Genomic DNA, 27,140 nt, shown 5'->3' with positions numbered 1-27,140 from the left:
TGAACTTGGGTCTGTGTACATAGCCGTGTGTATGCCACTACTTAGCTGAGAAAATTATTTCTGAAAGAGTAATCTAAGTATAAATTTTAATAGACTATAATTATGGAAAATAGTAAAATCAAGTGTGGAAAATATAGATTCAGAGGTCAGAATTCTGACCTTTCACAAGCCATTTCAGGTTTAGTTGCAGTCAGATAAACACTATAAACTACAGTAAAAAAAATAGATAAGAAAAATTGTTTTATTTTCTGTAAAAATAAAGTGACCATTTCTCTCTGCCCACTCCAACATACATTTCCTTTATTATTAACTATACAATTTTCAATATAAGAAAAAATTAAAAACAAACTAACATGAATGAAAATATGTCTGACTACAAAGCAGACAGTTCAATATTTGTTGAGTCATTACTATGTGTGAAGAATTGTCTCATCACTTTCATGAAGACCAGGAAGAATGTAGGCAATTATTATAGCAATAAAGATCTTTCTGTCACTTCTTAAATGAAGAATAAGTTGTCTAAATATATACTTTACTGAAGTTGTGAGCAGACTAATAGTGTTAGTGATGATGACAACAAATAATAAGTTAATTCACCTGAATGATTTTTTGCAGTTTTACTGCAAATCAACTTCGTAGAATCGCATTACAAATCGCATAATGTATAAAGAAAATACAATTTTAAACCTAATAGTTTTTTTATAAATAGCTTAAATATATTGACAATATAGTAAGGGAGAAGTGACTCATCCTTTGATAAAAATAAAGAGAGCAAATTATAATATATAGTCGTTAAATTTTGTTTCAGATTCTTCTAGCACTACTAATAAGACTATAATTAGGTTCATTTTTCTGGATGGCATACGTCACAATTACCTTTAAGAAGATAATTTAATTGTAATTAAATTCAATCAGATGCCTATATAATATTAAACACGTTCATAATGATAAATATGGTTGAGTCCTTAAACTAAAAACTTAAATTCATTTTGCTTGCCAAATAAAAAAATGTTGTACCCATACAATGGCAAATATCTTATAAAGCTGACATACACCATACTGTAGAATTATATGTCATAACATGGAGCAATGGCTATGTGATCTCCATAACTGAAAACAAAAGGTTAAAAGTAGCATGAATAGCATGGTTGCATTTTGACTTTAAAATGTGTATTTCAGAAACAAATTGGGGAGGATATATAAGAAACCATTTGCAATCATCATGTCATAAAAGCAGCATAACTTCTTGCGTGTTTTATGGTTCATTGTATTACTGTACTATATTTATTTATTTATTGTTATCTTTATCCAAGTTCAGCTCTGCCTTATGGTAATGTGGGAGACTGAACCTGCGACATTGAAGTCTCCAGCATGACAATCGGTTTATATAACCATTATGCTAACTCCTCTAGTTAATGTGCTATTTTTGCTTTCTTCCTTTTTTAAACTATTTTTTATTTATTTTGGATAGAGACAGAAATTGAGAGGGAAAGGCAGAGGTAGAGAGAGACAACTACAGCATTTCTTCACAGTTTCACAGCTTGTGAAACTCCCCCAACCCCACAGGTAGGAGCCACGGGCTTGAACCCGGGTCCTTTAGCACTGTAATGTTTGCACTCAACCAGTGCTTGCCCCAATGTGCTACTTTTAATAGTCAGATAAGATAATACAGCTAGTGCTGATGTATTGTTATGATTTCAGATATACTTATAATCATATGAAAATGTAGAAACCAAAATTTCAGTCCTTTTAATTTTAGAAGGTAGCTTTAGTTAATTTAGTCAATTATGTAATATTTCTTATGGAGCCATTATAAATCCATAGCCAACTTTGTATACTTTAAGTTCTGGTGTTGAAGAAAAAATGCTGTATCATGAAATTTTATAGGTGAGAAACTCATGTAAAACTGAGTATGCTTCTTGACTTTTTCATTCAATGATTGTGACGAGACAAATCACTTTATCTCTTAGTTGGTTTGGGGTGCCATTATGAAATACCATGAGTGGTGGTGGCAAATGGGGGCCAGGAGACTTAAACAACAGAAATTTATCCCATATAGTTCTGGAAATCGGAAATCCCAAATCATTATGCCAGCATAATGGAGTTTTGGCAAGATCTTTCTCATCTTAAAGTTGGTCACATTTTTGTTATGTTGCTCATAAGATGTTTCCTTGCTATGTGCTTGTGGCAAGAGATATTAATCTCTGTCTAAATGCATCAATCTTCCCAGATGAGAGCCCATAGTCATGACGTCATTTAACTTTAGTCATCTTATAAAAGCTGTTTCCAGATAGAATCACATTGGATATTAGAATGCCAACATGAGATTTGGGGAGAGAGGGGCACAGTTCATTAGTGTCTTAATTCAGTCAGACTGTTAAAACAAAACATCAGGGACCAAGTAGCTTATGTGAAACAAATTTATCTCACATGGGAAGGTGAAAAATCAGGTATCAAATGACCTCTGTGGCCATGTTCTCATGAAGGTTCACTTCTTGTTTACTGCTGTATCCTCACATGTAGATAGGGATGAGATCTCTCTGGAGTCACTTTTATGAGGCACTAATTCCATTCATGAAGGCTCCATCTTTACAGTTTTGTCACTTTCCAAAGATTCCACCTCCTAATACCACCATACAGAGTTTTAGGATTTTAACATGACAATTTGGAAGAGACACAATGTAGTCAATAGCACTCTGAGTCACAATGAAATAGATATGATCATGTCTTGACTAAGGACATATTTGGTGTCAAGCATTTCTCATATGGAGCCAACAACTAGAAAATGTAGCCATGATTTTATAGATTTTATAGATGAATAAATTGAGGTTGACAATTTAAAGGAGCTAACAGAATTTTAATGGCAAATAAGTGATAATGTCAGAGGTCCAACTCAGCTATGCTTTCATGTAACCCCGCTGCATAGTTCCATAGGCTATCTACAATGGGCTTCTCATGATTCTCATTCACCTTCGAGAAAGCACAAAAATACCACTGTGCAGCAGTGGTAAGTTAAAAAAAAAAAAAAAAAAAGACTCTTGTCTAGGGGTTTGGCAGTGACAAACCTTTTTGAGAGCACATATGTAATGCTCAGGGACCCAGGTTTGAGCCCCTGGTGTCCACCTGCAGGGAGAAAGTTTTGCCAGTAATGAAGCAGTGTTGTAGGTGTCTCTTTTTCTTTCTCCCTCCCCTATCCTCTCAATTTCTGGCTGTATCTAATAAAGATTTTTTTCAAAAGTGTAAAATTAAAAAACAAAATCAACTGTAGGGAAACCAAAACTTGAGTGTTCTAAAACACCAACACAGGAAGGCTCACACATGAAAGATCTGAAAGTCTTGGGGCAAGAAGGAGCACTTTTTTTAGAGCTAGCATTTTAGAGCTAGCATGGTATTTTGGAGAAGCTCATGAACTAACTGTAGCCGCATGCATGGAGATTAGAATAAATCCATTCTAACCTTGTGGGAAAGCTTCTTCCTCCACAAATGGGCATGGTTTAAAAGAGAGAGTGGGAGAAGGAGAAGGGAGAGGGAGAGAGGAGAAAAACAAAACAGAAACAAAAAAACCAAAACCCAAAACACATGAACTGATAACCTTATCAGGAAGGTTATTGCTGCTGCCCCATGCTACATTATAACTCTACCACTCCCAGCAACCATTATTTTCCCCTCCCTCCCTTGTTCCCTTCCCTCCCTCCTTCCTTCCTTCTTTCTTTCTTTCCTTTTTTTTTTTTTTTTAAATTATAGAGACAGAAGTCAACAGGGGAGAGAGAGGGAGAGAAGAGACACCTGCAGCACTGCTTCACTGCTTGTGACATTTCCCACCTCTATCCCCGCTGGTGGAGATAAGGACCTTGAACCTTGGTCCTCAAACAGTAATTTTTATGCTCTACTGGGCATGCCACCACCCAGCCCTTCTGAAATGATTTTAACTTCTAAGTAGAATATGCAATTAAAAGATTATGGGGTAGGTTGGTGAAAGTAATTACTAAAAATTGAGTTCATTGTATTGTAATTTTGCTATGTCTAGTTAGTGTTCTACTTAGCCTTTCTATTCACTATAGCCACTGGATGTAGATAAAATTGTTTTCCCATTTCCAGTGGATAAAACTGAGGAGCTAAAGGGTAAATATCTACCAAATGTCATGTAACTAGAAGATATTGGTGCTAGAATTTGTTGTTACTGTTGTGGTTATTACCAGAGCATTGTTCAGCTCCAATTTATGGTGGCACTGGAATTTAACCTGGCACCTCAGAGCCTTAGTCACGGAAGTCTTTTTTTTTTACTTTTTATTTTACCAGAGCACTGATCAGCTTTGGCTTATGGTGGTGCGGGGGATTGAACCTGTGACTTAAGAGCCTCAGGCATGACAGTCTGTTTGCATAACCATTATGCCCTACCCCCTCAGAAGTCTTTTTGTATCACCATTATGCTATCTCTCCAACACCTATGCCAGAATTTTAATTCCAATTATTCTGATGATGTCCAGCATGCTCTGCCCACAGCACCATCCTCTAATATTAGTTTAACAAGTTGATTAAGTAATATATCCCAAGAGTGGCACTATTTCTGAAATGGGTTTTGTAACTCTGTGCTGATTTTGATTCTTCACAGTAGAAGCCGCTATCTTCAGTTTGTTCAGAATCTACTCCTTCTTGAGGTGAATCACAGCAGGTTTTCACTTAACATATTTTTAAATTTTTCTTTCTATTCAGCCCCCATTTGCTATCTTCTGAGACAATAAAGGGCTTCTAGACTGCGAACGAGAAATGAGTTATATAAATTGCATGTTCCTGCAATTCAATATACATTATCTGAAGCTCCTCAAATACAACTAAGTCTATTGACTTCACATCATTCTAGCATTGTTCTTAGGAAAAGTTCAAAGAGGTAATGAGTTAGAAAGCCAAGGACAGTTTCAATTATTGAGGAGACTGTCTTTGGCAAAACATTACTCTCCTTATCAAGTGTGTTTTCAAGGATGTGTGTGGCTCTACTAATCTAGAAAATAACAAAATACACAAGAAACAAAAAAATGCATAACTGATGCCTGGTGACTTTAAATTATTTTGTAACTTTCTGCATAGGATAGGCCTGATGGTGTTGATGCTGAAGCTTACACACATTTTTTTGGATCTTCTATAAGGAAAATAGATGACATAAAATACAAAGTCTTAGATATTGCTTGTACAAGCTAGAGGTGCTGCACTTAAGTTTCATTGGCTTCCATGGTAAATGTGCTCCCACTGTGAAGAAAATTGTTGATTTGAACATTGGAGCTACAGGAAATACAGAATGAGTTAGCATTTTGCACTCTGGTTCATATGTGAAGATGCCCTTGCTTTTCACCTCTCCTTACAATTCCTCTTTTGAGATAAGTACTTTGTCTTTTCTATTTTGAGACCACCAAGAAAAAAATAAGTGTGACTTCAACTCAGCGGTCCAACTGTACTAGGTTAATTCAAAATAATCAAGTGAGCCCCTGCCACAACTGTTGAAAACTCGGTGATAAAGAAAATGACAAAAGGGATAGATAACTATGTGACAATCTGGGGAGAAAAGTAGAGGTGGGGTGGGATATGGAGTGGTGATTTTAAAGACTTTCCACATATACATATATTTTGCTTTTTATGTGACCTGATTTATAAGTAGCTCTTTTCCTTCTTTTCCCATTTTCTCCTTGAATGCCAGCAATGCTGAAATTGTTCCAAAGACTAATGCATTCATTCTGGACAAACACATTAGTATGCAAGAGAATATCAAGTACTTCCCAGCAGCAGATATAGTTAGTTTTGCTGCTCCTTCAAGGTCTTAATAATATACCAGAAAGAATTTGAGTCCAAATGAACTCAGTCTGCAGGTTGTCTCACTTCTGTGGCTGGGACTAAGATAAGGAGAAGGCAAAGAATTTTTTTTTAAATTTAAATGGTTTATCACAGCCACGGACCAAAAGATCTAATTATAAGACTTCTTTTTCACTGTGGGGCACAATCTGTAAGGAGAGAAAGAAGTATTAAGATAAACAGTTTGTCAAATAGACAGGGGTAGTCAATAAGGAAAGGCAATTTTGAAAATATATCAGATTTACAAAAACTATTTATATTTTTGGAAGCTGAAGATCATATTACAAAGAGTTTGGAACTCTTTAAAATGGCCGAATAGGAGTAGCAAGTGACAAGTGACTTTTTTTTTTAATGCTGATTTAAGAGAAAGATATGAGTCGGATTTATCTGAGCAGTGGCTGGCTAGAAGTACCATGGGGAGATGGTGATTTAGGTATGCTATACAACCTTACAAAACTGTGCATATCTATGAATGTGAATGTTTTTGCCCTAAAGGTGTAATGTAATGTTTTCAGTACAGAGTAGTTCAACCTTCTCTCTCTCTCTCTCTCTCTCTCTCTCTCTCTTCCTCCCTCTCTCCCTCCCTCCCTCCCTTTCTCTCTCTTTGTAAATTATATACCAGATGTCTGGCAACTTGGGATATTTCTAAATATACCATTTACCTCCTGTGTAGCTACTGAGAGACCAGAACAGTTGGCATTTGATTAGCTGGTGAATTACAGATATTTTGTAACAGTTTTCACAAATGCATAATTTTTACTAAGATTTTTAAAATCTCAGATGCCCACTTAAAATCTAAATAACTGTAAAGGGATTAGATTGTTGTTTGTGAAGATATTTATATTTTGTTTTTTCTTGAAGAAGCTTATAAATCATACTAATATAAATACAGCCTCATCAGAAGGTAAGTTACTTAATAATGAACACAGTTGAAGAGAAATTTGCAGAGAGGGTTTGAAGACTCAGCTCAAAACAGAAGCTGGAACATGATATGGTATCTTTTGATTATCACATGTTACAGATTAATTACAGAAATTATTCTAAGAAATTACAAAGATGCAAAAGAGGTAGGTTGCTTAGGAGTTAAGTAAGCAGGACTCAAAACAGTTTTTTCTTCATTGAATAGCATGTATGTTCTGTAAATCACTTTAATAAGTTGAAATATTGATTGTTGGCTTAAATACATTCTGAGTTATGCAGTTGAGTTAAGTTGACAGTACTGGCAAATATTTCAGTCAACAGGAGCTTGTTATTTGTGACTTCACTTTTCCTAGTTTTGAGGAAAAAGCATCAATCCATAAAATCCATATTAAAATCTCCCTTATTTGTCATTTTCTATTTAACAAAAAATACTAGCTATCCACTGTGCATTTATATTGCTTGCACTTGGTATGCTAATTTCTTCCTCTTCTACTTCTTCTTCCTCCTCCTCCTCCTCCTCCTCTTCCTCCTCCTCCTTCTCCTTCTTCTCCTCCTTCTCCTTCTTCTTCTTCTTCTTCTTCCTCCTCCTCCTCCTCCTCCTCTTCCTTCTCCTCCTCCTCCTCCTCCTCCTCCTGCTTCTGCTTCTGCTTCTTCTTCTTTTGAGGATTTATTTATGAGAGAAAGAGAGAAGCTCATTTCTAATCTCCCTCAGATGAGGCTCACCTTGCCTGTTTTACAAAGATACCAGTCTCAGAGCTTAGATAATTTGTGAAGCTGGCATGCAAACTCAGGTCTGCATGTCCACTAGACCTTTTTCTGAAAGATTCTAGGCTCAGATCCTCACTGTAGTTATTTCTTGCTGGTTTCCATTCCTTTCTCCTCCATTTTGCCCTTTCTGCCTCCTTCTTTATGGAATAATGGCAGGCAGCAGGGATCCTATGCAGGTCAGCAGAGCAGTGCATTTTGTCCTTCCATGGGCCAGGCTGGTATATCTTCATCCCACATTATATATTCTCTGTGGCTTTGTCACTACCACCCACCCATACTTCGCTGCAGGTTGCAAGTGATATTAAGGTCCTTTTTCATGACAATGGAAGCCATGCTAATAAAAATGATAGAAAATGCACACATATAAAGATGCCTTCAGCTCTTTCTTCTCACCAAGGTAGAATAGACGCTAGACAGAAGGAAGTCATGATCTTATGGAGCAAAAGCTACACAAAAATCTGAGGCAAAGTCTGCGGTATATGGAAAGGTATTTTTGAATACATTTTATTTTTAATTTGGCCTTTGCATGCTTTCTAAATTGTTCTTTTCCTTTTTTTAAACCCAGCAGTGCTGAAATTGTTCCAAGGACTAATGCAATCATATTGATGAACAAACACATTAGTATGCAAAAGAGGAATATCGGGCACTCAGCTACAGTTATTGTTAGTTTTGCTAGTTTTACAGGTCTCCATAATATACTAGGAAGACTACGAGTTCAGAATTAGTACAAAAGGCCATTTCTCTAGAATGTTCATGGTGTTTAATTGACATATCAGAGACCATGGAAGAATAATAATAATGAGTGAACTTCATGTATTTTACACATATCTTTTAGATATAAACTAAGGATAGTGAAATTTATTAGGACACTATATAGTAGGATAAATATTGTAAATATAAATGACTAAATAAATAAATACATATTTAAACACTGAGTATTACAATTTATTGATTTTCAAATGCTCTGATTAGACTAGACACAGTGGCTTTGCATATGCAATCTTTTAAAAAAATTAATATTATACATTTCTTATTTGATACTCACAATGAAAATTGACATATGTTCTGAAGTCCTCCCAAGTTTCACTCTGCAATCAAGTTGTTTAATGATAAAACAAATGGACGTGTGTGATTGTTAAAGCATCAAGTTTCATCTTAGAAGCTGGAATTCAAAACATAGTCATTTCCCAAAGAAATATTATTGATGATGGTGACATTTGCATTTTATTTAGGTGAGAACATAATGTTCTAATTTCTTATTATCTTGCTGCCAAATTGTGTCATATCAACAAATATTTATTGGTATGCATAATTTTAATTTGAATAGTAAAATATAGGAGCATTACATACTAGAAAGAGATAAATAAACAAAAACTAATAATATCGCTCCAGTTGAAATCTTAAAGAATGGATGTTTAGTTTATTGGTCTTTGATAAAAAGTAATGTTAGATATATATATAGTATAGAAATTAGATATTATGATGTATTTTAAATATATCTGTAGATGATTTATTTTGTATTTATTAAGTTTTTTAGATGGAGATAGAGAGGTAGAGAGAGAGGAGCAAAAGAAATCACAGCACAGAAGCTTGCCTCTGCCTCGGACCTGGGTTGCACATCTGGCAAAGCTGTGCTCTCCACATGAGCTATTTCATCAGCCCAATATACACTTACTTACATAGCGATATGGAAAGACTTAGAGACGTGAGGGATTGGAAATAATAGCTTAGCTTTTCTTTGGAATATACAGTGTTCATAATTTTAGATTTCAGTTATCATTCTTCTAAAATAGAAGTAAAATTTAGTCCAAGCAACTAGGTACCAGTTGTATGATTTCCCAGGCATGCTCTGGCAGTTCTTTCTTTCTTTTTTTTTTTTTTTTTTCGATTTCCTCCTTTTTAGAAACAGTCAAGAAAACTTACCTTTTATTTTCCTTTTCCCCTGCAGTAAGAACATTGAAAACAAAATGAGAAAGGCTATATTTGAAAAGTGTAATAGATTTTCTTAATGTAAAGGGTAAGAGATGGAGAAGGAAAAAGAGACAGGAAGAGAGAGGAAGACAAACTGCTTGTTATGCTTCCATCTGGAAGTGCACTCCCATGTGGTGGTTGGGGGCTTAAACCCAGATCCTTGAACATGGCAAAATACGCAAGTCTATCAGGTGAACCATTTCCCCATCCTGTTATAGATGTTAAATAAGGAGTGAACACAGTGGGAATCCTCTGAATATGAAAGAAACAACCAAATATGAGAAAAGTGATTCTATTTTTTTTTAATTTTAAAAAAATATTTTAAGTTTTATTTATTTGATAGGACAGAGATAAATTGAGAGGAAAAGGGGATGGATATGGAGAATAAGACAGAGACAGAGACACACTTGCAGTACTGGTTCACCATGCCTGAAGTGTTCCCCTGCAGGCTGGGACCAGAGGCTTAAGCTTAGGTCTTTGTACTTGGTAATACATGCACTTAACCACTAGGCCCTGTGATTTTCATATCTCTTCTATTAAGCTAATATTTTTTCCCACCAGAATTGATGATATCTGTAGCTCAGGGTTCCCTGAGTTGAATTATTTACTTAGCTGTTTGTATGAGAAAAGAAAAAAATTCCTATACATTACTATAGTATCATATCTTAGGACTCCTTATCCTGCCACAGCAACTATTCACTTGTGTTGCTAAGAATAAAGTAAAATAAAACTGTTTTACAGATTAGAGGGTTTTTATTGGGGTATTAAAAGAAAATGTATGCCAAAGATATAGATGACAAAAACAAAAAGTTCTCTACAAAAATCTATTGTATTCCCATTTATTAAACTGCTTCATGTAACATGTGTATGTGTCTGTGTATGTTGAGAGGCAGAATCATATAGAACTAAAAAATATTACCTCTAGAGCTAAATCACCCAGGGTTTGAACTACATGCCCACATCTTCTGCTTTGTGATCTTGGGCAAGTTACTTCACCTCTTTGTGTTTGTCTCCTCATCTGGAAAATAATAGGTCAGATATCAATGGATTAGTATGAGGATTAGAGCATGTAAAATTAGGCCTAGCCATCAAGACAAGACCCATCTTATAGTAAAGACTACAGATGTGTTCTCATTTTATTGAGATAATTAGGTTATCAGTAAAGAAATGAACTTTTGGTAACTAGGGAAATAGCTCAGCTGGTAGAATACAAGACTTGCATGCCCACAGTTTCCAGCAATCCCTGTACTACAAGTGCTAGACTAGTGCTTCAGCTTCTCTCTTTCTCTCTAACTTTCTCTCTTATATAAGACTCCTTTGTATCTCATATTAAACAAGTAAATATTTTTAAAAAGTTGTTTTTCTCTAGCCCAAGACTTACTCCAAAGATTTCCAAAAGCTCTTAGTTCAGTGGGCAGTAGTTCTCAACTCATTCATGCAGTGAACTTAAGGAGCCAATTCTAAATAATTAATGTCATTTATTAATTATTTAGTAATTAATAATTTAATAACCATCTTTGACTGATAAAAGCTGTAGATTTAATATCTTTTCAAGTAGAAAATGCATCACAAACAAAAGGAAATAGGTGTCATAGAAATATGTTTCATTGATCACATGCAGTGAGAAATAGTGAGTGACTCAAATATATTCAAGGCAGCTTTCAGTCTGTTAGTGAACACTAAGTACATTATGTTTGTAAATGGTTCATAGTTGAATCCTCTCTGACCCAGAAAAAAAAATGTGAGAAGGATGTGGAAGTAAGCTTTGATGACTCACACTACTTTCTTTTGTAGAGACCTCAAAGTTTTCAGAATGATAAAAATTTGATATTATATATATATAGTTATTTATTTATATCATCAGGACTCCAGGTACACACAGTTCCATTATCTCTTGGTAAATTCTTTTAACTTTAGATTAAGTGAGACAAACAGGAGCAGAGACACTACAGCACTACTCTACCATCCACGTAGTTTTGGGGGTGTCTTGGTGCATCCTCCTTTTTTTTCTTTTCTATTTTATTCTACAGGACAGAGAGAAATTGAGAGGGGAGGAGGAGATAGAGAGGGAAAGAGAAAGATAGACACCAGACTTGCTTTGCTATGCATAGTCCTATGTGCACATAACCTGGTTTACAACCCAGCCTCTGGCTTTTACTAGGTGAGTTACCTTTTTATCTGATGTTATTTTATAAAATTAACTTTAGTGTATCTGAGAGTAAAGAGCTACCTAAAGATCCCTTGTAAAAAGAGTGCAGGTTTCAGATATTGTGAATAAAAATTCTGGAGAGCTGGAGAGATTTTGAGCACATTTGACTAACAACTCAGATATGTAATTGCATATGCTAAAATTTAAAATGATTCAGCTGAGTCTTGGCATACTTAGTAAAACAATCAGTGCCTTTTGCTTTAAAGAAAAAGAAAAGGTCTTTATTTTTTACTTGATAGGACAGAGAGAAATTGAGAAGGGTGCAATAGAGAAGAGACAAAGAGATACCTGAAACACTTCTGCACCACTCATGTGTGCCACCACCACCCTGAATTACTCAGTGTTTGAACATAACTTGTATTCCAAAGAGAAACATTCTGATTTTTAAAAATTTCACCACCAGGGTTATCACTAGGACTCAGTGTCTACACGATTCGGCCATTACTGGTGGTCATTTTTTATAGAGGTGAGAGGGAGATTGAGGTGGAGAGGGACAGAAAGAAAAAGAAGGAGAAAGAGAGACAGAGAGAGAGAAGGAGAAGGAGGAGGGAGAGGAGGTAAATGTGGAGGAGAAGGAGGAGATACCTGCAACACTGCTACCATTTGCAAAGCTTGTTCCCTTGCACCCAGGGATTAAACCTGGATCCTCAGACATGGTAATATGTATCTTCTGCCAGATGAGTCATCACCCAGCCCAGAGACTTTCTGAATGTTAACACAAATATTGTTCATACAGGTTTTTGATATTTTAAAATCTGTTGACTTAAGATTTGCTCTACTTCTGGTCCTAAACTAGCATGAATTAAATGTTGCAGGGTTTTAATGGTTAAGCAACCTTTGCTTGTTGCTACTAAGCAGGTATCACCCCTGTTCCAGGAGAGAGCTCTAAGGCTGCTCCTTATTCTCCCTGCAGTAAAATCAGCCTTCATAAGCCAAAAGGCAAAGCAAGGATGAAAGTGGTGGTGGAAACCAGGAGTATCAACTCTAGAGTTAGATAGCATAATACTCTAAGCAATCTCACTTCTTCCAATTCTAGTTTCCTCACACACACACACACACACACACACACACACACACACACACACACACACACAATAAGACCTAACTTATAGACTTTATGAAAAAAAAAAAAGGAAATAGAGGATGAAACTTAGTCTACCTGAAGTCTATTACAACAGAACAAAATATCTTTAGATCATGGAGGAAACAGAGAGGGCACTGGGGGCCCAGTGCATGATAGTGAACGAAGACATCAGTTAGTAGTCAGAGTGGTGCACAGACAAATGCACAAGGAAATAAACTATACTCATGTGACAGTAATTGTCCTATAAAACGTTACTTTCCTCCAATAAAGTAATAGAAAATAAATAGAATTGTCGGTTGTATACGCCTGAAAGGCTGTGAGAACTTAATGAAATATCATATACAGTATTGAGACTTGTACTATACACTGTATACAATATTCCACATTAGCTATTATTATTATTTCTTGTTCATCAACAGTGAGCATAAGAGGTTCTGCTCCCTTACCATGGAATTTTCAGTAAACTCCTACAGTACCATTGAAGCTAAGATGATTGGTGGTTGGTAGCTGACTTCTGAAGAACTTCACTTTGCCATTTCATTAACCTTGTGACATGTGACTTGCATTTGATTCAGTAAAATAGTTGGCACATATTTATGCTGTCATGGCAATTTCTCAGCACCTTTGAGCCAGAGTGATCTGGGGTGCAAAGGATGAGGCAAAGAGCAAGGTGAACTTGGGAGAGTGGGAAAGTGGGTGTTTAGCTTTTCCCCCTAATAACAGTGCAAAAAGTGTACTTTTACTGGGTCTTGTCTGAAAAACTATGATCAGAATTTGTTTTTCTGTAGAAGATTTGGTGACTTAATTCTTTTTTTAAATATGTATTTATTTATTGTTGCCCTTGTTGTTTTTATTGTTGTAGCTATTATTGTTGTAGATGTCGTCGTTGTTGGATAGGACAGAGAGAAATGGAGAGAGGAGGGGAAGACAGAGAGTGGGAAAGAAAGACACCTACAGACCTGCTTCACTGCCTGTGAAGGGACTTCCCTACAGGTGGGGAGCCAGGGGCTGGAACCCAGATCCTTACGCAGGCCCTTGTGCTTTGCGCCACGTGTGCTTAACCCACTACGCTATAGCCGGACTCCCGACTTAATTCTTATAAAGTTGTATTATTTGTGTGATATTGTGTGTGTTTGAGAGAGAGAGGCAGGTCTGAAGGGAGGGAGGGAGGAGAGAGAGAGACAGAGAGACAGACAGAGAGACAGAGCGACAGAGAGAATGAAGCAGAACACCACTCTGGCACATGCCACACCAAGGCCAAAACAGAACTTGGGGTCTCATGCACGAAGTCTAGCACCATACTCACTTCACTTCACATGATGACTTAGAAGAATTTTTGAAAGGTTCTAGAGCAACTTTAAAACATACATTATAGTTACAGGATTTAGAAACTGCCCCGGTGAATTCTTTAGATAAGAAAAACATTCCTGGCCTATGATGTAAATATCTTGGTCACCATACTGGACACTGAATCTGAATAGCATAGATTACATAAGAGCTGATTGTATCTCTTAAAGCTTTCCTTTGACTCACAGATTTGTGTTTTCTTTCTAACAGGTTCCTGGGCAGATAGGTCTCCACTACATGAAGCAGCAAGTCAAGGTCGTCTTCTTGCACTGAGAACATTATTATCACAGGTGATATTACAGTTTCAGATATACTCTATCCCTTGAGCACAAAATATCAATGATAAAAACAAGTCAGTTTAAAACTAGTGATGGCTGGGGAGGTGGCTTGGCAGTAGTGTACAGATCTTGCAGGGTGGAGGTCCTGGCTACAGTTGTTATCTCATGTCCCGGACTGGTCTCTGATATCTCTCTCTCTCTCTCTCTCTCCCTCTGTGTGTGTGTGTGTGTGTGTGTATAAATGAATGAATCTTTCTAAAGTCCCAATTAATAAATTTATTAGTTTTATTTTAACTACTGTATCACTGTATCAGTCTAGTATTTACCAATTATCTGTGAACCTTTCTCCCCCACATTCTTTTCTCTCTATATATGTATATATGTGTATATATATCCTCATACCCCTCTAAGTCAAGCTACTTTTCATTATGATTGACAGGCAGAGGGAGAGATCCCATAGATGTCCAGATATACTGCTGGGCCTCTATCCTGAGCTGCACACATGGCAAGACATACACCCTACCTAGTGAGCTATCTCTCTGCCCCTAGAAGTATTTTGATATGATCTCTTGTCTTAGTATTTCAAGTTTCTTATATAATAGATATACTCATTGATAAATATTTTTATAAAAGAATTGATTTTCCTATCTATTATGCCTTATAAATGTGCTTAACCCTGTACAATGAGTTCAGTTCATTGCAGGCTTTATTGAGTTATAAAATATCAGACCTGTATGGGATAATCATACCAGATGCTGGAATCATCTTTTCTGCATTTTATGGTGATTTGTGATGTTCTGTGTTGAATTGCTTCAAGAAGATACTAAACAATCACTTCTATGTCTGTTTGCTCTCAGGTTTACCAGAGGAAAATGAAAAATACAAATTCCTCAATGAATTTGAATATACTGTGACTTGACCATTGTGTTTTATAAATTGTCCATTGAGATTAAAATATAGACCCAGATCTGGAAGCCATTGTCATGATACTTACCACTATCAAAGGAAATCAATTTTATTTTATTTATGTGACAGAGAGAAATTGAAAGGGGAGAAGGAGATAAAGAGACAGAAATACTTGCAATACTTGCTTCTCTGCTCATGAAGCTTCTCCCCTGCAGGGGTGGTGGACAGGGGCTTGAACGTTGGTCCTTGCACATGGTAAAGAGTGTGTTTAACCAGGTTTGCCAACATCCGGTCTCCTTGAGAGATGAGTTTTTTCAGATGACCATGAGGTACTCGGGCTCATCCTGGGACTCAGGCTAGCACTGGAATCATAGACTGTTTGAGCCTCTCTTTATTTAATTGTAAGATGAAGATGTAGTCCTAGATGCTCTCTTAGGGTATTCCAATTCCATGTGACTATTTTTTATTTTTGCTCCTCATTTGATGGGGGGGGAGAGGAAGAGGGAGAGGGAGAGAAGAGAGAGGGAGAAAAAATTGTAAAAAGATTAGTAACTTATAAAGGGCACACACACACCCTCTCCCCACAAAGGTTCACTCAGTTCTTTGAGAGGAGAGTCATGGTGAGGGTATTTCCCAACATGTATCTTATATCCACTGGTTGGCAAGCCAGCTGGAGTTAGTCAGCCCCACATGAAAGAGAATCACAGCTTCACAGAGGCTCTATCATTGGTCACTCCAGTGTGTGGCAAATAGGAATCAGCTTTCCAATTCTAATGACAAGCATATCAATTCAGAATTGTTGAAAGGAAAAATTTGAAGGAGCTTAAAAATTATCATTACTATTGGCAGAGATTAAGGGCAGGTATTGCTTTTATTTTCAATTTAAGATTTATCCTTACCCCTAGGCAGAGGACCTCACCAATGTACCCTGGAGCCCCATCTCTCCAGAGCCCCGCCCCTCTAGGGGAAGATAGAAACAGGCTGAGAGTATGTAGATCAACCTGCCAACGCCCATGTCCAGTGGAGAAGCAATTACAGAAGCCAGACCTCCCACCTTCTACATCCCATAATTATTCTTGGTCCATACTCCCAGAGAGATAAAGAATAGAAAAGCTTCCAGTGGAGGCCATGAGATATGGAACCCTGGCGGTAGGAAATGTGTGGAATTTTACCCCTCTTATCCTATGGTTTTATCAATATTTTCTATTTTTAATTTTATAAATTTAATAATAATAAAAAAGAGTCATCCTGACCCATATCTGATCACTGTAATCGATAATAAGTTACATGGATTACCATGGCAATCTTCCTGTTACTGCAATAATATTATTATAGTAAGATTATCAGTAGATAACTTATCAAAATTAGCAGACAAAAAATTCAAATTCTAGTAATATTTAGTTATTTAGCTTAATCAAAATAAAAATCCCAAGTATGCACTTAATTTTGATCAAAAAGTAAAATAAAATCAACCTTTTTCTATGTGTTGAGCCTTGCAATAACTGCTTTGCATCTCATTTAATCTTCATGACAATTATAAAAGTTAGAGGTTAAGGGACTTCTCCAAATTAAATTAGTTATCACATACATGAACTTCAAGTTCTAATCTAATCAGCTCCATAGTCAACATATAACTATTAGTAAAATGTAGCAATATCTATGTAATGACAACAAAGCAGTTCACTAGAGCTTTGAATGTTTATACCCAGTCTGGGGTGACCTCTACTTCTACAGTTCCAGTCAAAACAAGTGATCCAATCTTTTGTTCTACAAAACAAAATATAAAATAACAAGGACAACCAACACAATTCGCAAATAGCACCCCAAAAAAAAAAAGTTGAGAAAACAAAGTGTAAGGGACTGTAACCATGACTCAGCAGATAGATAAGCACCTGTCTTAGCATATTTGAGGCCCAATTTGAAACCCTGGCGCCACGTGGGAACACCTGAACAGAACCAAGGGAACCCCATGGATGGTGAAGCACTATTCTGGTGTCTCCCCATCTCTTTCTTTCTCCCTCCCCTCACTTACTCAAAAATATATCTATAGAATAAAAATTGAGCTGGGGAAGTGGTTCAGGATTTTTATACTTCTATGAGTCCCTGGGTTCATTCTGGCACTGCATTAAAAATAAAGAAATTGGAGCTGGGTGGTGTGCACCTGGCTGAATGTTCACATTTATCATGTGCAAAGACTCAAGTTCAAGTCCTCAATCTCCACCTCAGAGCAGAAGCTTCACAAGATGTGAAGCAGTGCTAAAGGTGGCTCTCTTCCTCTCTCCCTGTCTCTACTTCCACTCTCAATTTCTTTCTGTCTCTATCCATTAAAAATAAATAAATAAATAAGGAAAGAATTTTTAAAAATAAAGCAAATTTTAAGGAAAATGTTGACAATATATTGAACAGAGGGTTGAGAGAGAATTCTTCAGGGAAAGTGCAGCACTTCCCCTAGCAAAGTACAAGTATCCTACCAGGGATTTGATTTGATTTGATTTGATTTGATTTGATTTGATTTGATCTGATTTGATTACCAGGGACTTTATGAACAGTAGAGTAGTGCTGTGGCATAGCTCAGATCTCTATCTCTTCTTCCCTGTCTATCTGAAATTTTGAAAAACAGAAAATATTTGGAAGTCTTTCAGGAGCAGTGGAATCCATGTATGCATGAGGACTGTGCAACACACAAAAATATACCTGTGTGTCAGGTGAAATAGCTTATTTGGGCAGTGCATTGCTTTGCCATGCTTGTGACTCAGGTTAGAGACCAGTCACCACCATACTGAAGGAAACTTTGGTGTGGTTTCTTTCACTCACTCTGTCTCTCTCTATAAAAAAACAAAACAAAAAATATAGAAATGTATGTATGTGTGTATTGCTTTGTGTAAAATATGGGGTTTATATAGGAAGGTGCTACAGTAATAGAGGTAAGGAGTTATGACAGTTGATTGACTTCATGTCACTTAAACTGCCTATTCTTGCTAAGCTTGAACCTGATTTGCCTGAGAGTCTGCTAACTCATATAACTCCGGTGACATGTATGAGATGATTTTATGTAACTGTTGGCTCACCTTTCAAAAATTATCTATGTCATATTTAGGGTTATAATGTAAATGCAGTAACCATAGACCATGTCACCCCATTGCATGAAGCCTGCCTCGGAGATCATGAAGCATGTGCCAGAACTCTTCTAGAGGCTGGAGCTAATGTAAGTACCTTTAGAAAACATTAACATGCTCACCTACACCAAGAGAAGCTAGCAAAAATTCTCATTTTTCAGAATAAAAGTAAAACTTGAGACTGCCTCAGTTTTTCATTTCACTCAGCTGAACTTCCAGTCAACGCAAAAGTAGTCTGCATGCTACATAATACTACCAAATATTTGTTAGGTTACACTCCCTTACCTCTACCCTCTGCTAGCCACTAATTAGTCTTAAAGTCCAAATTCATCTTTGTTTTATTTAGTTCATTTGTTTACTCTGTATACCACACATTAGTAAAACATCTGGTGTTTGTTGTTCTCTGCTTTGTTTCACTGAACCAATACCCTTTATGTCTGTATATGTCATTGCAATTAGTAGGAACTTGTCATTTGTTTATAGATATGTGATATCAGAGTGTGTGTATATGCTACATTATGTTCATGTATCCATACATACACATTTAGATGGTTTCCAGTTCTTTGAGTATTGCAAGTAATGCTCCAGTGAGCATGACTGTATATCTATGCCTTTATATTTGTGTTTTAGGTGAATTTTTGAGGCGAATACCCAAAAGTGGGATAACTGAATCATATGAATTTACTGAGTCTAATTTTTTGAAAACTCTCTCATGCTGCTTGCCACAGTGGCTGCACCAAATTCCATTTGCACCAATGGCATCCAAAGGCTCCATTCTCTTCACATCCTCTTCAACACGTGTTTTTTTGCCTTTTGCAAAATAGCCATTCTTACAGATGTGAGGTTTTCTGCCACTCACTGTTGTTTTTGGAAACCTCATCATTTTTTTAAAAATGCCTAATTCTGTGATTTCACCATGTGTTGATATGTGAACTTAATTCTTAAATGTCTGGTTTGGAATAGGTAAATGCAATCACAATAGATGGTGTGACACCACTATTCAATGCGTGCTCACAAGGTAGTGCAAGCTGCACAGAACTTCTCTTGGAATATGGTGCCAAAGCCCAGCTGGAATCGTGTCTTCCTTCCCCTGCACATGAATCTGCCAGTAAAGGTAACTGAGTAGGAGAGAACATTTCTTCAGTAACACACAATGTTCCATTGTCGTTCATTGACCCACATCACGGGGAGAGAAGCATGGGGTGAGGTGTGTGTGTGTGTGTGTGTGTGTGTGTGTGTGTGTTGCAGATGGGTTGAGAAATAAATAAAAAGCAAACTTCTTATTACTCTCTATTGGCAGGTCACCATGAATGTCTGGAAATACTGATATCCTGGGGCATAGATGTTGATCAAGACATTCCTCATTTGGGAACTCCTCTATATGTAGCTTGTATGTCACAGCAGTTTCGCTGCATCCAGTTGCTTCTTTATGCTGGTAATTTTTTTTTTAATTATGTTCATTCTGTACACAAGCACAAGGTTCATATTTATTTCTCTAAGTATCTTTTAAAAGATCTCAAAATGTTCATATATATATATTGGATAGGACAGAGAAAAAAGAGGAAGGTGTGGGGAGAGAAGAGAGAAAGACACCTGTAGATTTGCTTCACTGCTTGTGCAGTCATCCCCCTGAAGATGGAGAGTGGGGGCTAGAACCTGGGTCCTTGCACATTGTACGTATGTTTAACCTCGTCTGCCTAACCTGATGCACCACTGCTCAGCCCCCCATAAATGTTCTTATTCTAAGCATTGGCACATATATTAGGTTGCCAGAAAAGTCATGACATATTTTTCCATAGAAAAATAGATGGTCATTTTTCTGACAATCCAACAAATATATAGAGATATATGAATGGGGACGGATGGGAGGTGGGAGGGGGAGATAGACAGCAGAAAAGAACCTCATTCTTGGGCCAGAATATAGCTCACCTGGTAAGGCATGTTCTTTGCCATGTATGAAGACCCTAGGTTTGAGTTCCAGCATCACATGGGAGTGCCACAACCCTGGGTAAAGTATTGGTGCTACAGTGTCTCTTCCTCTTTCTCTGAAATAAAGATAAAAATAAATATTAAGCCAGGAGTGGTGAAACTGAATTGTGCATGATATTGATCACACACACACGCACACACACACACACACACACACACACACACACACACACACAAGACAAACAAAACTTTATTCTTGTTAAATGTATTCCATCTTGGAGATCACAGATGAATACGAAAGATTAACGTTATATATATATAACATTAGTAGGTATTTGTTATATAGTAGAATCAAAACTCTTCTCTATAAAAGGTTGAATATAATATTTCCAGATTTATATATACATTTTTTTCCTTTGCCTGCAGGGTTATCACTAAGGCTTGGTGATGGCATTATGAACCCACTGCTCATGGAGGACATTTTTTTTCCCCATTTTATTGGATAGGACAGAGAGACATTGAGCGAGGAGGTGAGAGAAAGAGAGAAAGAGAAAGATAGACATCTGGAGACTTGTTTCACCATTTGTGAAGCAGGTAAAGATAGGGGACTCAAACCCGATCATGATCCTTGCACGGGTCCTTGAGCTTAGTACTATGTGCACTTAACCAGGTGCATCAACCACTACCTGGCCCCCAAAATTTGTATTTATCTGTGAACAAGTAATAAAAAAAATTAGAGGAAGTAACTAGATAACCTGTCTGAGAAACTTGTCCTAATCTTTTGAGAAAATAGGTGTCTCTCCTACCACAAGAGTATGAGCTCTTTTAAGATGTGGATTGTGTTTTTTTCCTGTTATCTCTGTTCTCTTAACACAATGCCTGCTTACATATGTAAATAGGTTCCTTAGCTTTTCATTGTTTGTAGCCATCATCTGGTCTCTGCTATATATTGGCATATTTTTCATAATTCTTTATGTGTTACTCATATCATCTTAGCTAACTTAATTTTTTTATATTTTATTTTAATGAAAGAGACACAGATAGAAAGAAACAGAAAAAGACTAGAACACTGCTCACCTCTGGCATATGGTGGTGTTGGGGGTTAAATCTAGCACCTAGAAGCCTCAAGCATGAAAATCTTTTGCATAGCCATTATGCTGTCTCCCCAGCCCTTTAGCTAAAATTAATCTTGCAAGCAATGTCTGTCTACTATTTAGTCTCTGTTACAATTAGTAAGAGTCTTAAACATGAACTCTGCTAATAATCATTGACAGGTTGTGTTTTTCTGGCAATATTTTCCCATGAATTTGAGTGGCTGGTGAAGTTTGCGATGTATTACCTTCCTTTATTACTTTGTTCAACAAGCATGTTACAATGGAGGGAAAGAAAAGTAACTAAAGAAGTGATTTTAGTAGTTATAGATGGATTGTTATTTTCAGACCCAGATTGCTCATAAATTTGTATAACCAGCAGAGTTTATTTTTTATCTATGGAAATTTTATTTTGTAAAATAATTTTCCCACTAAGCATTTTATATTTGGTTTAAAATATTGAAAGTGATTATATTTACTGAAACATGAGAGTAGCTGAAGTGTCATAAAAGGACATTTCAAACATACTGCTTCTTATAAACATCATTGTCTTACTGATAACATCAGAAACTAGAATTGAAAAAAGCGCCTTTGACAAAATACCACATCCCTTTATGATCAAAAAAATGGGAATAGATGGAAAATTCCTCAAGATAGTAAGTCTATATATACCAAAACTACAGCCAACATCATACCCAATGGTGAAAAACTGGAAGCATTTCCCCTCAGATCAGGTACTAGACAGGGATGCCCACTATCACCATTACTATTCAACATAGGGTTGGAAGTTCTTGCCATAGCAATCAGGCAGGAACAAGAAATTAAAGGCATACAGATTGGAAGAGAAGAAGTCAAGCACTCCCTATTTGCAGATGGCATGATAATATACATAGAAAAGCCTAGGGAATCCAGCAAGAAGCTTTTGGATATCATCAGGCAATACAGTAAGCTGTCATGCTACAAAATTAACATTCAAAAGTCAGTGGTATTCCTCTATGCAAACACTAAGTTAGAAAAAGTTGAAATCCAGAAATCAATTCCTTTTACTATAGCAACAATAACAATAAAATATCCAGGAATAAACCTAACAAAGAAGTGAAAGACTTGTATACTGAAAATTATGAGTCACTACTCAAAGAAATTGAAAAAGACACAAAGAAGTGGAAAGATATTCCATGTTCATGGGTTTGAAGAATTAACATCATCAAAATGAATATACTGCCCAGACCCATATACAAATTTAATGCTATCCCCATCAAGATCACAACCACATTTTTTAGGAGAATAGAACAAATGTTACAAATGGTTATTTGGAACCAGAAAAGACCTAGAATTGCCAATACAATCTTGAAGAAAGAACAGAACCGGAGGCATCACACTTCCAGATCTCAAATTGTATTATAGGGCCATTGTCATCAAAACTGCTTGGTACTGGAACATGAATAGTCATACTGACCAGTGGAATAGAATTGGGAGCCCAAAAGTAAGCCCCCACACCTATGGACATCTGATCTTTGACAAAGGAGCCCAGACTGTTATATTAAATGGGGAAAGCATAGTCTCTTCACTCTTCAACAAATGGTGTTGGAAAAAAATGGGTTGAAACATGCAGAAGAATGAAACTGAACCACTATACTTCACCAAATACAAAAGTAAATTCCAAGTGGATCAAGGACTTGGATGTTAGACCACAAACTATCAGATACTTAGAGGAAAATATTGACAGAACTCTTTTCCGCATAAATTTTAAAGACATCTTCAATGAAACGAATCCAATTACAAAGAAGACTAAGGCAAGCATAAATCTACATAAGACTACATCAAATTAAAAAGCTTTTTAAAAAAAATTTCTTTTATTGGGGAATTAATGTTTTACATTCGACAGTAAATACAATAGTTTGTACATGCATAACATTTCCCATTTTTCCATATAATAATATAGCCCCCACTACGTCCTCTATCATCCTTCTTGGATCTGCATTCTCCCCACCCACCCAGAATCTTTTACTTTGGTGCAATATGCCAATTCCACTTCAGGTTCTACTTGTGTTTTCTTTTCTGAGCTTGTTTTTCAACTTCTTTTGTTTCTTTGTTTGTTTTTGTTTTTTGTTTTTCAACTTCTGCCTGAGAGTGACATCATCCCATATTCATCCTTCTGTTTTTGACTTATTTCACTTAACGTGGATTTTTCAAGGTCCATCCAAGATCGGCTGAAAATGGTAAAGTCACCATTTTTTATAGCTAAGTAATATTCCATTGTGTATATATATACCACAACTTGCTCAGACACTCATCTGTTGTTGGACATCTGAGTTGCTTCCAGGTTTTGGCTATTTAAAATTGTGCTGGTAAGAACATATGTGTACACAGATCTTTTTGGATGTGTATGTTGCTGCTGCACAACAAAAGAAACTACTACCCAAACCAAGAGACCCCTCACAGAATGGGAGAAGATCTTTACATGCCATACATCAGACAAGATAAGGAGGTACATTATATATATGTAATATATATATATATATGTGTGTATATATATATATATATATATATATATTACAACTTGCTCAGCCACTTCACAGGCAGTGAAGCAAGTCTGCAGGTGTCTGTGTCTGTCTTTCCCTTCACAGGTGGTGAAGCAAGTCTGCAGGTGTCTTTCTCTCCCCCTCTCTGTCTTCTCCTCTCTCCATTTCTCTGTCCTATCAAACAATGAGGACATCAATAACAACAACAATAATAACTGCAACAACAATAAAAAAGGACAACAAAAGGGAAAATAAATATTTAAAAAATTAAAAAAAAACACACCAGATTTATTTGGACATGGCTGGAACCCACCTACAATAGCTTCCAGGCTCACCTAACCAGTTTCGTTTGTATTTCTAATCACTCCCTATTCACATGCAGGTGCTGATGTACAAAAAGGCAAATATTGGGATACTCCCCTACATGCTGCTGCTCAACAATCCAGTACAGAGATTGTAAACTTACTGATAGAATTTGGAGCAGATATCAATGCCAAAAATACAGATCTTCTGCGACCTATAGATGTAGCAACTTCTAGCAGTTTGGTGGAAAGATTACTGCTTCAACATGAAGGTAAGAAAGCACATGGGTGTTTAAAAACACCAAAATATTTTTTTCTGAAATAGATGAAAGCTAAGGTCTTAGTTGGCATAAAATATGGATTGTTTTCAAAATAGATCTTTTTATACCTTAGGTCTTAACTATAAAAAGGATATGATGGTTTTATTTGTTATCTAAAGTTCATATTCCTTTGGTTAAGTCAAATGTATTCAGTTCATTTTGAAAATACATAATACATCATTCCATTTAATATCTGTTACTAAATATTCAGAAACACTTCTGATTTTATAAAGGCATGCATATTCTATACTGTGCTAAGAAACATATTCAGGAACTATTTTCACACTTAAAAGACTGTTTTAAAAAGGAATTATTAAACGTAGTCCATGAACTATGATAAAATTTACTTTGGATTAATATGTAATTAAAGACTTTTCTCTTTTAGTACACAACACTTCTTGGTTCTTTTGATGTGTATCTTTTTCAAAAAGTAGAATTTGTGTTTTTTTTTTATTATTAACACTATTATAATAGAGATGAGAAAATAGGATGAACAAGGGAGAATGAGAGAGACAGGAAAGGGGAGAGGGGAGTGAGGGAGGGGGAGAAAAAGGAGAGAAAGAGGGGAGAAAAAGAAACCTGGACCCTGCTTCACCAATCATAAAATTCCTGCCACCCCCACTCCCTGGAGGTGGGCACTAATGAGTTTGAATCCAGATTCTCAAGCCTGATGACTTATGTACTTTACCACCACCAGGCCCCTGCTAAATTTTGTTTCTGAGGCTTGAAAGGCAAGGACAGTTTCATAATCCTGGGGACAATTATACTTTTTAAAAATTATTTATTCCTTTTTGTTGCCCTTGTTTTATTGTTGTAGTTATTATCATTGTCATCATTGTTGGATAGGACATAGAGAAATGGAGAGAGGTGTGGAAGACAGAGAAGGGGAGAGAAGGATAGACACCTGCAGACCTGCTTCATGGCCTGTGAAGTGACCCATTGCACTACCGCCTAACTCCCGGGACAATAATGTTTTAAGGAAATACATAAAATACATCTCATTTACAATAAGCTTAACAGAACCAATACAAATGCATATGTAAATTTCTCTATAGATTTACTAAAAACATCATAAAGCATATAAAAATTCATTTGGATTTTCATTCAGAAATATTTTCTTGTCTCTTGTAGCCACTCCAAGCTCACTTTGCCAACTTTGCCGACTCTGTATCAGAAACTACATGGGACGATCAAGACTCCACCTTATCCCACAGCTCCAGCTGCCAACATTATTGCAGAATTTCTTACAGTACCAATAATGCAGTAAAATAATTCTGAATACCTAGAAAATCAATTTCTTTTTTGTCTGCATTGCCCATAGCTCACATTAACATATAGTAGTAATGATAGGGTAAAAGAGGATGAACATGAAGGAAAAAGTGTTCCTAGTTAGTCTTACTGTTTTATGCATTTTTATTGTATTTGGAATACATGTTAAATACTTACTGTATTAGGAAGAGAACTCATAACTCATCCTACTAGAACACAGAACTTTCTATCCCTGAGGTATCAGAAATCAATAATTCATCCTATTAGAACACAGAACTTTCTATCCCTGAGGTATCAGAAATCACGCACTCATTCCCCAGCACCACCATAAGTCAGAGCTGAGCAGTGCTCTGCTCTCTTTTTTACTCTCATAATAAATATATGCATCTGTAGGAATACTATAAATATTTATATATTACTAGCTATGAGGACATAGCTTATTATTGACTAATTTAGAAACCAAATTAAAACTTTTATTATCCAGAGCCACACACACATAAAACAGAAAGACAGTGTAAACCTTACTAAAATCACTCATTCTGTTTTAAACAGTTTATGTTCTTAAAATAACGGAATAATTTCTATTTAGGTCACTGTAATTGAGTATCCCTGTATTTTATATCAACAGACTGTAAATAATTTAGAAAAAGAAATATTCCTTTTGAAATAAAGGTGACTCATTCAGGAACTCTACTAACTGAATATGTGCTTCCCATTATAACAATCAATTTGTAAGGAGAAGATAAATTACTTCCTCCCTATAAAAATCTTAGCAGTCTCTTTACCACCCTAAATGGGTCTGTTCCAGAAACTGCTAAGACTTAAAGTTATTACTTCCCTCACAACGGGTGATAAATGGACTAAAGAAAATTAATTTCTTATCTAATTGTTAAAGAGACCCTGAGATATCTCTCCAGGGATCAGTACTTTTAAAGTTGTAGAAAATAAAAGTTTTTTTAAAATTCTTAAATAGTAAGGTTTCAAAGCAAATAGAAAGTGTTTCTAAATCTTTTCACATAAAGCAAGGATATTGGCTATATATATATATATATATATATATATATATATATATATTGCTGAATATATCTATGTATGCAACATATGCTTTATTTGCCAGTAATATAAGGGAGTATTGTATAAAAAAATATTTTACTAAGGCAGTGTCCTTTGCAAGAGTTAATACTATATTCTCTCTGTACAGTTTGATATAATAAAAATATTGTGAATCCTTTATAATTTTAACTTTAATATACTATGAATGTAGAA

At 36.1% G+C, this 27,140-nt stretch overlaps 1 protein-coding gene across 6 annotated transcripts in view; it reads left to right on the top strand.

Annotated features, from left to right (window-relative positions):
• The window catches only part of ASB5 (ankyrin repeat and SOCS box containing 5), a 120,066-nt gene extending 94,171 nt beyond the window's left edge, over positions 1-25,895 (top strand). For 3 of the 6 annotated variants that reach the window (XM_060184551.1, XM_060184545.1, XM_060184557.1), the window contains 6 exons: positions 14,352-14,431; positions 18,423-18,530; positions 19,405-19,555; positions 19,742-19,876; positions 24,366-24,557; positions 25,737-25,895. In XM_060184551.1, the coding sequence (XP_060040534.1) occupies positions 14,352-14,431; positions 18,423-18,530; positions 19,405-19,555; positions 19,742-19,876; positions 24,366-24,557; positions 25,737-25,864 (794 nt within the window). In that variant the 3' untranslated portion in view covers positions 25,865-25,895. Of the gene's footprint in view, positions 1-6,177; positions 6,275-8,601; positions 8,763-14,351; positions 14,432-18,422; positions 18,531-19,404; positions 19,556-19,741; positions 19,877-24,365; positions 24,558-25,736 lie in introns of those variants that run through there. The other 3 variants (XM_060184569.1, XM_060184566.1, XM_060184559.1) reach the window with 2 other exon arrangements.
• Positions 25,896-27,140: the final 1,245 nt, after the last annotated feature.

This window comes from Erinaceus europaeus, chromosome 2, assembly GCF_950295315.1.
Source record: "Erinaceus europaeus chromosome 2, mEriEur2.1, whole genome shotgun sequence".
NCBI lineage: Eukaryota > Metazoa > Chordata > Mammalia > Eulipotyphla > Erinaceidae > Erinaceus > Erinaceus europaeus.
This window is presented reverse-complemented; position numbering and strand designations above follow the sequence as displayed.